The sequence below is a fragment of the Lottia gigantea genome, assembly GCF_000327385.1.
Source record: "Lottia gigantea unplaced genomic scaffold LOTGIsca_69, whole genome shotgun sequence".
In the NCBI taxonomy this organism is placed as follows: Eukaryota; Metazoa; Mollusca; class Gastropoda; family Lottiidae; genus Lottia; species Lottia gigantea.
Window position 1 is genome coordinate 1208909 of NW_008710347.1, and position 13726 is coordinate 1222634.

Below are 13726 nucleotides of genomic sequence, written 5' to 3' on the forward strand. Positions count from 1 at the left end.
TGAACTTGTTAAACATTGAAATATATTGAATAGATGGATATATCATGTTTGTACATCATCAATATATTAATATTGTTGTTTTAAGATTATTATTCAACAATATTTTGCTTCCATTCATTGTAATAATGTCATTTGAATTAACAATTATCACTAAATAGTATATTGTTTCACCTGAATATTTTAACGAGTGTTCATTGCTTTAAAAAAAAAGAAATCACTATAATTAACAACATGAATGTTTGTAAGAAACTATTATCAACTTTTATATAAATGAATATTGTGCGAATTATCGATTTAACAGGTTTCCTGAAGAGTTTCAAAGATTTGATATATCAAAAATAACTTGTACCACAAACCCCTTTTTGGCACTTGATACTTCATGAGAAATGATAGAGAGTTTTATCAAATCAACGACACGATGATTTTAAATATAATCCGACTTAACTTATTTCCTAAACCAACAATATTTTAATGTACAACTGTATATTTAGTATTTTATATGTTTTGTTAAGTTAAGTTATAATTCTATACAGAAATCATTGTCATATTAAGTACTTAATATTTATATATTTCTAGAAGAAATTATAATTTGTACCTTTAAAGTAAAATTAACTGATATTTTTATTCTAATGTCTAATGAAGGAATCGTCTGAAGTCTAAAATTAAGTCTCGTCCCCAATATCCTGTAGTGTAAATATATAAATATCACTGTATGTCTCTGGTGTTCAAAGACAATAATCAACTTCCGTCTTGACCCCCAAAATCGAATATATTCTTTTTACCGACAGTAATTATTTTCAACTCTTTCCCATTCACTATTAATTAAAAACTAAATAATTTTCCAAATTGTTTACATTGTATACGGTAATCACCGACAATCAAGACAATACTACAACTCACTTAAACCGTTTAAAGTATAAATCTAATCTGGATTAAAGTTTTAGAATCCAATCAAGTTAAGATTGGGTTGTTTTAAGTACATTCGGTACCTGAAGTATATAAGAACACAATATTTGGGTACATCATTTTACACATTCAAGTGAAGAGTGATAGCAAGTGTAGAGTCAAAATGAAATCAATGTCTAAACAAGTTTTATCAAAACGTTTAAGATCTAACTGGTCAATGAAGAATCCACAAGATGTTTTAAATAATGGAAGAATAGATATTGATGAGAATTTAAAAAGTCTTCAATGGTTACAAGATCTCAACATACCAAATGTTCCTGTATCAACTAGACCTATATTACAAGAACAGAGAGAAGTTTATAATAATACTAATATCAATAGTAGAAATACTATTCAACCACCAAGATTACCATTAGATTCAGTTAGTTATTCTAAACTAAATACTGTAGATTATAATCAAAATCCATATATAAAACCACCATATTCTTATTCTGATCTTATAACCATGGCAATTAAAGATACAGTAGATAATAAAATAACTATATCATCTATTTACAAGTGGATTACAGACCATTTTTTATACTACAGAATGACCACAATTTGTTGGCAGAATTCTGTTCGACATAATTTATCATTAAATAAACGTTTTGAAAAAGTTCCCAAAGAGAGGAATAATTTTGGAAAAGGTGGATATTGGAGAATCAAACCAGAATATGAGAATAAAAGAAAGATATATGAAGAAACTATACCAAGTGGTAAAAGAATGAAGTTACATTATGATAATGTGAGAAATTTCTATCCAAATCAAGGTCAAGAAAAGATAACTCCTTCAAGTTGTATTTTACAACAAGCCATGGATTTTAGTGGTGTAGATATTAAAACTGAACCGATTTTAGATGAGGATGTTTTCATCAATTCCACTGTCAAGTCACCAAATAGTGATGATGAGAAATCCCGTGATAGTGATTCACCAAATAGTTATAGAGGATATTCACCTTACAGTGATGATGCTAGTTTACAGTATGGTGATGATAATGTCCATTCACCAACTGAGCCTATCAAATCACCAAGTACTGTTACAGAATTCTTAGATTTATTTGATTCTTTAAAGGACTGTGACCAATATTATAAAAATGATACCAATCTGACGAATAGTGAAAGTAATATTGACAATGATTGGTGGGAGAAAGCCTTTAATTTAGAAGATTTGAATAAAGAAAGTGAAGTTTTAGAGAAATCAGATATAAACCAGTTTTCAAGTTATAATAATAATAATATTTATAATATAAACAATAATGAAGATAATTTATTTAATATATTTGATATTTAATGATAATATTATGTTTATATATTTATAGTGCTATATATTTATTGTTCTATTTATTATGCTATAAGAAATAAATGTTTTTATATTAAACAATGTTTTTTCATTACCAAATGCGGATATTTTAAGATTTTTATGTCTCGAAAGGAAATACCCGCTGAAAAACCAAGTTGTAGAGAGGCATCTGATGAGAAAGTTAGACTACTGGACTTACTGATATTATAATGATATTTCTAAGAAACATTTTGCTGGAGAATGAGAATACAAACTTGAGACTGTCGGTGAAATATGGAAAATATATATGAGGACATGCAAGTATATATCAAAGAAAACTTGATTGAGGTAGTGAGGAACGAAGTTTCAAGTTTTCTCTGAAAGTTTTTTCAGCAGTTTTGTACAAAGTAAAAAGGCTGCAATACCAGGCATATACCATTGTTTATCGTTGACATGGACGAACGATTTTCATACAGAAGACATTATGGATTTATGGAATCATTTTTTCGAGTTGAAAATAAATGCGATCCATATAATCAGCAATAGCTATTGTAGCACAATATTTAACGTCCAGTTTAGTAGGTTGGATTTTTAGAACTTAATATGATAAGGTAAATTTGGTTCTGGACTGAAAGTACCTTCAAACGAAATTAAAAAAATATATATATAAAAAGTTGTCTCCCTTACACTAAATAAACTTTCAGAGCTGGATAAGATAGTGCACTATAGTCTTGAAATAACATACATTTTTATGTTCTCTGTCAATAAAAGGTCACATTGGACTATAAGACTCAAAATAACAAGCCATGTAAAATGTAGTTGAAATCTGGCGATTTTCTGTGAGAATATCGATCAATATAATTAAGGACAAAGATAAGGTAATTCATTTTTTTTTTGTAATATCCAATTGAAGTATAATCATTATACATTACATGACACTCTTGACTAGATGTACATTATTCACCGTCATGTACTAATACTTTATCTTTAAAGAGAAAATTACAATCAGCGACATCTGTCTGAATAATTATGTTTAAAAAAATCTTATCATTTGTATATGGTGCAATGCGCATTTCATATTACCATTATATAAAGAAATGGCCGATGTTTGAGCGTAGCTTCATTTTGACTTTACGTTGCTAAATCATAACCATAACCAGATAACAAACACTGCTGACGTAACACATCTGAGGATGTTACTTCAGTCAGTTGAATAACAATAAATTGGCGTCATGAGTTCCGATCTTAAGACGTGAACATGACCATAGTCCACATAGCGTAGGCTGAAGTTTTACAACCTGGAGTTAATGTGAAATGTTAAGGGGGTAATTTTGAAATTTTAATAGGGTTATGAGGTGCTTTGTAGTCCAGCATAAAATCTTAGGACAATTATTATTTAAGTCGGTCTATTCAGTCAAGTAATATTATCCGACATGAACAAGATTGCAGAGAAAACTTCAGAGAAAATCACGAAATAGTAAAGGTTTACAGGTGGAAGGGAGGTAATGTAATCGATGAAGTATCCTGAAATGAGTAATAAAAAAGAAAAACCTCCCAATCCTTCTTCTGCCACTGCGTACAAGATCAAATAACATTCCTGAAATAACATTTGAAATAATAAAATTATCCTTAATCAATCCTTTAAAGTGTTGACTAATGAAATACAATACATACGTTATATACGTAATCAGGTTAATGACAAAAAACGGTATCAGCGTAAAAATAATTGATAACGATTGTGTTATATTGACCCTTGAAGTGGATATTTCCTCTCTTGCAAACAAAGGTAAAAATTTTTCACATATTGGTTTCTGTGTGCTGTGATGTTAACAAGTCCGATTTTAACATTCTAGTCAAATAAATCGCGGATATAAATCCTTATTATTTTCTATTGCCTAGTGTATGTCCTGTACCATCTCTCTAAAATGGTTTTCCTTCACTGTAATTTAGATATTTTCAAAACAAAGATTCATCGACTACCATTTTCTATTCCTTAAAGGGTTTGTTCAGGTGCCATCCTGCCTCTTTACATACATCAGAGACAGCTATGGCTTCTATTATATGGAAATTCAGACGGATGGTAACTAAATATGCCATGTCAATTTGCCATTTAGTTTCTGAATTTCCTGTTACAACCAGATAAAAAAATGACAAAACATAATTGGATGTGACGTTTGGATCTCGGAAAATCACTTCGGGTACTCTTTTCAATATTTGACCTTAGGTTGCTCCTTGACCTCCTTGGATGATCTTCTACGTTGTTTCCGTTGTTCAAATATTCTTACATACAAAATGATTGTCTAGTTTACACAGGTTAAGCACGTGAACTGAAGACAAACATGATCTAGATATAATGAATTTTACAACTTGAATCTGTCAAATATACCTTAATGGACACATTTTATTGGGGAAAGTTCAAGCAGGGTCAACACAGGTCATCTCCTACCCTATAGTGGTTGTGATGTTCTTTGCATGTTCTGTCACATAAAACATGGCAAAATACATGGATAATTGTCCGGGTCATATATGCGTTGTTCATTTTAATTCATATAAATAATAGCTTATAAAAAAAAATTCATTAGTATTAATGAATCGTTCAGATTATCAAAAGGTAAGAAATTAGCAACTTTCTTTTATTCGGATAAGTTTAATGCAAAACTTTATGAAACAGTTGTAAATTTTCATACGTGTCTCTTAAAATTGTAGAATTTTGAAATATACACTATTTAAATGTTATTAACACAGAACAATGATGTACACAGACAGAATTGTCTTGACGGAAATAGGGTTCACATTAAATTAAATTTTTTTAACTAATGTACGAGGGTTGGCTGAAAAGTTCTGAGTCAAAGTGGAATATCTGAATCGCATTGAAACAATTTTTGCTACAAATAATTACACGCATTTAATAAATCATTGACAACAGAACTGAAACTGGAGTATTATTATAGATTTTGTATGTGTACCAGACCATCTTGTGAACCTCTTGACAGCGGATCAGAAAAGTGTCATGATAATATCATTTCCGCTGTAAATGATCTTCAGAAAACCTTTTCTTGACCTGTATCCAGATCTTGCAACATCGCTGACAAAAATGTGTAAACCTGGAAGGGGACTATGTAAGGAAATAAATCAAAACCATCGACCTGGTAAGAGTCCTTCATAGTCAGCCTTAGAACTTAACAGCCAGCCTTCGAACATTAAGAGGAAGTTATGCTTTTGTCTATATGATAAGAGTTTAAGATAATTGTATAACACGCAAATAATGCAAGCTTATCATTAGGGTCAAACGATTATAATTAAACACATGTCATATTGGTGTATTTTTTATTCATAGATATTTTTATAACACACAAGATTCAACGTGACAGGATATAAACCACTGAAATATCTTTCAATCTAGCTTCACAAACTATTGTTAACTGTGTGTAATACCTTGACTGAAATAGCTACCTTGGTTTGATTGTACGTTAGCAAATACAGCCAATCAGAGTCCTCCACAGAAAGTGTGGCTATTGCAGTCAAGGTATAAAACGAAGTTCGTAATAGTGTAACATTATGAAGATGTGTTCAATCTAGCTTTTAGATTACTGTAAATAAATCGATACGCGAAAAGAAATCGTGATGCGCAATTTAAGTAAAATAAATTCAATACAGGAAAACATCTCACCTAAAAGTTTATCAACCCGTAATACGTAACAAGGTGTTTTCTGTTGTTAAATCTACTTCAATGTGATATCTATTGACATAAAAATAAATATTTGATTAAAACAAATAACTTAGCCATGATATAATATCATTATACATTTAGAACTGGAAAGTGATCTTTTTAATCTTTGATTGTTATATGATCGGAAATAAACAAATACTTTTAATCTACGTCATATAAATTCTAAATGCTATAAATATTAGAATATCAAACATCAAAATATCTGTATTAGACGCGTCTTTGTTTAAAAGAAGACCATTTCCTTTACACTTTGCATCTAGTTACATCTATATTTTGTAATCGAAAGTAAATTTTCATTATATTTTTCAGATGTATACAATATTCAGCACCTTATTATTGTTGATGGTCTTCGGTTCCATTGAACAAAGCAATGGTAAGTTACTATTTTATTCTTAAAGGGATCACACCAATTTGTTCTCTACAAATTGAATCACATTTGGCTATACCAACATGTTTGCAATTGAATAAAACGAAATGCAATGATTTACAGAAATGAAGAACGATGATTGTCATTTCGATTTTACCTTACCTAAACAATTAAAGCAGAAGTTCCAGTAAATGAATTAAATTCAACCAGCATATCTCATATTTAAAAATTGACTGACTATACTTACAACTGCGATCAACTGGTTGACGGCAAAAATCAATTCTGGCTAGAACATGAGCAGCTATAATGTTTTAGAAAATTCGGCGATTTATAAGATTCTCCCAAATGTCGCTAATTGCAAGTAGGCCTAGTCGTTTAAAAAGATCTACTGGAGTCAAATTTGACGGAATAAATACAAATTTTTGATATCTTCACTCGAATCGCCATGGATTCTGTGTGCAATAGAATTCCAGTGACCATCATGACCTATGACCTTGCAACTTATTTTCAGGGCAATATAGAGTAGTGTGTTATTATACAAACTGGTCCCAATATAGATATGGAATGAAATTTTACCCGGAAAATGTAGATCCATCACTTTGCACGCATGTAATCTATGCGTTTGCCAAGTTAAATGGTAATCAACTCGCTCCGTTTGAATGGAATGATGAATCAACAGATTGGAGCAAGGGCATGTAAGTTTGGTCTTCAACTATGAAATTTAGTTTCGAATTCATATTTATTATAGTTTCACAACAGATTGATTGGTTATGTTCACAATTACAGTTTCGGCGTTCTAAAACTGGAGGTACAAACAGGGGACAGATCGTCTAAATTTGGGGACAGGTGTTGAGTCTCCTAATACAGCTCTGTGGGAGCGAATAGGCGCTAGCCTCCTTTGTATCATTCGAGAGGATGTTCCCACAGAATTAATTTTATGCATATTTTGGGACAAAACGTATACAGATTTGATATTTAAATATGTTAGATGTGCAAACCATTTTTCCCTGTACCCCACTGGCACAGCCACTTTATGCCAATGCTGATTTTCGCCATAATTAAATTTTGAAGTTATAAGATCATACCAATGATAAATTTGTGTTTTTCCCGACATCCAGATTGAATACAGATAATAACTCTTATTGATTGTATTATATCGATATTACAGGTACGAACGACTTCAAGCTCTGAAATCTACTAATCCCAATTTAAAGACATTGCTTGCAGTAGGTGGATGGAATATGGCATCTGAACCATTTACATCTATGGTTTCAAGTTCGGCTAACATATCAGAATTTGCATCAACAAGTGTAACGTTCTTAAGAAAGAATGGTTTTGATGGATTAGATTTAGATTGGGAATATCCGGCCAAGCGTGGAAGTCCATCGGCAGATAAATATAGATTTACAAGTTTAGTCAAGGTATTTATTATATAAAATACAAAATATTTTTTTACTGTTATCCGAATGACTATAATACGTTTTTTGTCCCATTACGTGTGCTTCAGAGGGGCATTTTGGTGTATGTTGAATAGCAGATCTAGAAATACACAAGTACATATTGCAATTATCTAAATCGTGGGTAATTGTATATGTACAATCCTTCTTTGATTTTAGACACTGGTAGACACATTTAATGCAGAATCACAGAGTACTGGTAATCCAAGACTATTATTATCAGCAGCGGTTGGGGCTGGGAAAAGCAAAGTCGATGAAGGATATGAAGTAGCTACATTATCACAGTAAGTATACGGAATGAAGATTACAGCAAGAGAGCGTAACTTTTCAACTCGATTTAATATCTGACCAAACAATCGAGCCAGATATGAAATAACAAACCGCGTAGAAGTTTATTTCGTTTTGTTTTTAACCCATGTTTCCAAAATAATTTCTCATGGAAGACATAAATTAAATATGAGCTCTCATGAAGGTCTGATCTTGCAGAACTCAATAGTCAAGCTTTCAAATCCCGTTAATTATTACATACAATGATCATCTCGACGTATCCTTGAAACGTAAATGTTGGAAACCTTACAAACATCTAAATGATGAATGCGAATGTCATCACAATTTGATCCGTAATATGCATTATGAAGGAGAACAGGCGTCTGTCCGTTTGTCCAAAAATACCACAATGGTAGGGGATTGATCAACTACTTTGTGTTAACAATTGTTTTCATTATCAATTGTAGATATTTAGACTTTATTAATTTAATGACCTATGATTTACATGGTAGTTGGGACAGTGTTGTTGGTCACAATAGCCCAATGTTTGCTAGAAGTGGTGAGAACGGTACAGATGTTTATCTCAATATGGTAAATAAAGTATAAAATATTTATATATCATAGAACTATTAGACTGTCGAATATCGGTCGCCTTAAGAGGCCTCTTCGAGCTGGAAGCATCTCTTAATCTGAATTTGACTTCATGAATGATTTTTAGCTTTGTAGCAAAGTCGGTTATTTTGAAAAACTCACAACATCTCCAACCCTGTTAATGAGTTTATACGTTCTCCTGGTGGATATGATCAATAAATACACATTCATGTTGTCCAATTGTGTTAGATCACCTGATAAAAAAATTTCAATTTTGTAGAATTGGGCAGCCAATTATTGGGTACAGAATGGTGCATCAAAAAGCAAACTTAACATTGGTATGCCTTTATATGGTAGAACATTTACTTTAACCGATTCTTCTAATTCTCAACCTGGTGCGCCTACCACTGGTGCTGGAACAGCTGGTACTTATACAAAAGAGAAAGGTTTTCTTGCCTTTTATGAGGTATGCTATATATCATCTGTTACTACAATGCATTCGAATGTAGTTTGACTTAACCCACCACTGGGAGCACTGGCTAAACTACCTTAGGGACTGGTTGAACCATGTCCGCGGGCCTCTCAGAAAAAATATTAACTGGCATCAAATTTACCTACTCAAGGATCTCAGAACGCAGAAAAGAGTATATGTTTAAAAAAAAAACATTCCACAGGAGAGGGGGCCCAACCTATTTCATTCTTTTTCACATAAAAGTAGTGATATAATATTAATACCAATTGATCTTTTAGATTTGTAAAATGAGTAAAACAGTATATTCTATACCAGAACAAAAAGTCAAATATGCTGTTAGTGGAAATCAATGGATTGGCTTTGATGATCAAGATACATTAAAAGAAAAGGTATATACATCTCATCAGTGTTAATTCTAAATCATATTTCAGTTTATTTCTCTAAACCCCTGATTTCCAATCTGAGTTTTTTCATCCCCTAGGGGTGGGACTGGGATGTTGTAGAAGATGAATTTATCTTTGATGTTTTGAATATTCATTGCTTTTTGGGGTGTGATGATGATTGCTCTGGTGTGTTATGGCTGGAAACCACTCCTCTAAACTTTCCTGTAACTTTTAGTCACTTACTTGCAACATTCAAAACAGTGTGAGGAGCAATTTTAGCCTAGCTTACAATAGCGAAAGCCCTTTTATACGTTATCTCTTCCAACAGGCCAAAATGAATATGGCTAATTATGCGTTCTACAGAAGTCATAAAACTCCATATGCTTTTAACTTTAAGTTTCAAATGTATATAAGATCAATCATATTTAAAGGTATGTTATGTGAAATCCAATAATTATGGCGGTGTTATGGTATGGGCATTAGATTTAGATGATTTTAGTGGACAGTGTTCTAGTGGTGTAAAATATCCCCTACTTCATACCATTAATAATGAATTATCAAGTTCATCATCATGCTCATCAAATTCCTAGTAAGTATGAGTAATATATATATATAGTATAATTTTGAAAGGACAGGTTCGCCATTCGTTTGACCAATCGTACCTTAGTCTCAGAAACGGGTATTTTCTTAGTTAAGCTAATTAGTAATAGTGTTCACAGCTCACCGACATTTGAGCCTTCAAATCCAGGATTATCTGCGTTTGAATGTGAAATTGACGACCCATCTTATTTTTACGCTCTGCCACATATGAAAGAGAAATATATAGGACTAGACAGTGAAATTTCTAATTTGAGGTAAATATAAATGGATTCTGCGATTTAAGGCGAACCGTGGCCTTTTTTGCATGTTCTATGCTGGCGATTTATACGATACCTACGGAAAAAAAACAAACTAATCCGTGTTATTGGCATACCTGTAATTTTGCTGCAAATATGATTATGATCACGTAAATCTATTTTTTCATGAATAGATTTGCTGATCATAGATTGTATATTAATGTCTGTGGTAGAGCCACATATTTCAATTGGAATATGTTTAACGTACAAAATCTTTTTCAGTTTTCAGTAAATTTAATGAGTAAAACGTATCTTATCTGATTGTTTTTATCCTTCTTTAAATTTAATATGTTTATATAGAATTACAATTACGTAGGTCTTAGTATTACTCTCCCGTAATGGACCCTCGAGATATAAATATTTGCCTTATTCCATCATAGTCTCTCGATTTTCTAATGTTTTCTGCCAATCATCCACTACCACTCTTACTTATTTGACTTGTAAACGAAGTTACGTTAATTGTAACAAAAATTTTTAATTCAAATAAACCTAAGTATATTTTTCAGAAATCTCCAACATAAGATTGAAAACAAAATGAATTCAGAAGCGTATCGGTATTGCAGAAATGACCAATAACTTGTTCTTGAAAATTTAATTGTCATTTTAGCTTCTTTGATTAAGTTAATTGTATTTTCTCTAGCAAGTACGAAACCTTGACGACATCCCTTATATTCTTTATTCGCGTTTTTCGTAATCTCTATGACTCAACAAATCGTTTTGCTCTACTTTTGTGATTAAGACTAATCTAAATATAAATGAATGGTTTTCGTACTTATGTACTTAGGTGATCAAAAGGTGCATGAAACCCAACTAACTTACTTGTATAAGAATACTAACAATTGAGACATCTATCTATACTGCGTGCCTCGCATCTTTAAATAGTTAACCAATACTTATTTACACTGTAAAATGTTTTAAATATTTTAGTGTACAATCATCATTATCTAACAACAATATAGTCACCACTCCTCGACCGGTGTACAGCAGTCCTCCACCTCAACAACAAACACAACCAACTATCTATATACAACCATACCAGTCCCAAAACCCGTACCAATCTTACCCTCCTTATAAAACTCCTTACAATTCACACCCAGTATACCAAACACAACCAACTCAATCTTGGCAGTCAAAATTACCTCCTTTTCTCAGTGAGTAGACTCTTTTATATCTTACGCAATCAAACCAAATATCACCAACGATTGTCTCCAAAGCAAACGAGAATGGATCGTTCAGATATCAATGTATCCAGTTAGCTGTCCCCGAACAGTAAGAAATTCCTAAGAGGGTTTTTATGTTTGAATCAATGCTCTTCAGGAATATCCAGACCCAAGTTCGTGCCTAGATATCTATGTGGTAGATACAAATCTTTATGCAGATTGCAACTAACTTACAAATCTTATGATCAAACTAGAAAATAGACTGGATCAGACAATGTGGAAACTATATGTAATTGGTCAAATTATATATGAAATTTTTTTAATTTCCTCCGTCTCATTTTAGGTAATTTCTTTACTAACCAAGTAACAAGACAAAGATTCTCCTGTTTTGGAAAACGAAATGATTTTTACCCTAATCCTTTCGACTGTTCATCTTATTACATATGTTCCAACTCTGTACAGTATCCAGTGTCGTGTACTCAAGGTCTATATTACAATGCTTATCAGAAATATTGTGACCATCCAGCTAATGTGAATTGTCAGAATGGTGCTCCGGCACCAGTAGCAGTAACTACAACTACCCGAACTCCTACAACCCGATTCCCTTATTCATTGCCCTTCCAGTCTTCTAATTATCAGACTAGAAATATACAAAGTAATATCGCAGCTACGACATCCGGTAAGTATGATTTACTCCGTAAACTATGTATAAACTAAGAAATAAGTTTGGTAGCTCAATGAAAATGACCACTGATATTGATGCATATTGTACATGCAGTTGCTGCAATCTTTCAAAATTGTATGAGTATGTAATATTGTTTTCTAAAAGCCATCGAAAAACAGGGTTCATTTATATATTATATATTGAATTTTGCTCCTTGACATCTTCCATTTCAACCAGTTCATTTTGTGTTTACAGAGGCTCTTCAATATCATAAATGAAAGCTTCAACTGGGCGTGTCAACTCCGTGTCTCAGTTCCGTTCATAAAGCTAAAAACTTTTTTCTGGGTAAAAATATCACTTATATGTCTTATTTCAGCACCGGTAAACTTGTGTAGTGGTAAAACTGATGGTTATTTCGCTGATCCTGTAAACTGTTCTATGTTCTATAGATGTGACAACTCTAAATCATGGCACATGTCCTGTCCACCCTCAACAGTATTTAATGATGTCAAGTCGTACTGTGATCATGTATATAATGTACCAAGATGTCAATAAGATACAGTATTAGTATATGAATGATTGAAATCCCCCGGTTAAAGGATATACGTTATATATGTTATTTTCAAATAAAGAGTTTTAATGGTTTAGAATGTGTGTTTTATGCAACAAATAAGGGTATTCTTGTTCCCCTTTCCTCCGAAATTTAATAATAATTTGTGCCACAAACAAATCTTAAGCCAGTGTACGACACATAAACATTAGGCTACTATTATTATAAGTGTTTACTTTGTTACCTAGGCAAGTGATCATTATATAGTCACTGATCTGACAAATGCCAGGGTTCGGCAATCTGTTCTGGAGTTGTGACAACGCAATATCATCGAGAAGTTTGTTATCAAAAGAGTTGTAATATCTCAATGAACGCAATACAAGCGCACTACGCGGGTGGCAAAGAATATAACAACTGTTACATTTGGAACGGCGACTTCATACCGTACCGTCTTTACCTCGACCCCTTTCAAAATTATATCATAGTGAAAGAATTGCTTGTGGTTCCCCTGGGAAATTTTATGGCCCTTGCTCGGCACTCTCACCGTATTTTTCCTAGAATAGCCACTGGTAATCTTTTTAAGTGTCGAATGTATATTTACCTACGTACATCTATACATAGAGAAAATTCTGATAAAAAATATTAAGTCGGCCTAAAATAAAGTCTTGAAAGATAAGATAGGAAATTGGAACACCAAATTTATATTACACACAACCCGTTACAGTCTTCAGATTAGAAAAAACAGTAGGTGAGTCTCATCACAATCTTGTTTTCTTGGCTGCTCGCTTTATATATTCTGGAGCTTGCAAACGACATTGTCCTTACTATTTCTCTATTCTGTTACTGATTCTGTGCATATAGCTTTGCAAGTTGTATATATTTTGGAGCTCGCGAAGGGCATAATCTAAAATACTTCTCAATTGCATGTAGATTTCATTTTAGCAAGTTGAATATATTTAATGTTT

The 13726-nt window shown here is 32.3% G+C and overlaps 2 protein-coding genes across 2 annotated transcripts; both read left to right on the forward strand.

Moving 5' to 3' along the window:
* Positions 1–1363: 1363 nt before the first annotated feature.
* LOTGIDRAFT_59864 (hypothetical protein) lies at positions 1364–1618 on the forward strand (the record flags this gene model as incomplete). The annotated part of the gene is made up of 1 exon (XM_009065212.1): positions 1364–1618. A coding segment is annotated over one exon (255 nt), but the record flags the coding sequence as incomplete, so codon positions are not given.
* A 5222-nt stretch (positions 1619–6840) lies between these two features.
* Positions 6841–12766, forward strand: LOTGIDRAFT_130303 (hypothetical protein; the record flags this gene model as incomplete). Its single annotated transcript, XM_009065318.1, has 8 exons — positions 6841–7016; positions 7490–7742; positions 7938–8062; positions 8513–8636; positions 8917–9102; positions 9387–9497; positions 9923–10052; positions 12525–12766. Coding segments are annotated over 8 exons (1347 nt in total), but the record flags the coding sequence as incomplete, so codon positions are not given.
* Positions 12767–13726: the final 960 nt, after the last annotated feature.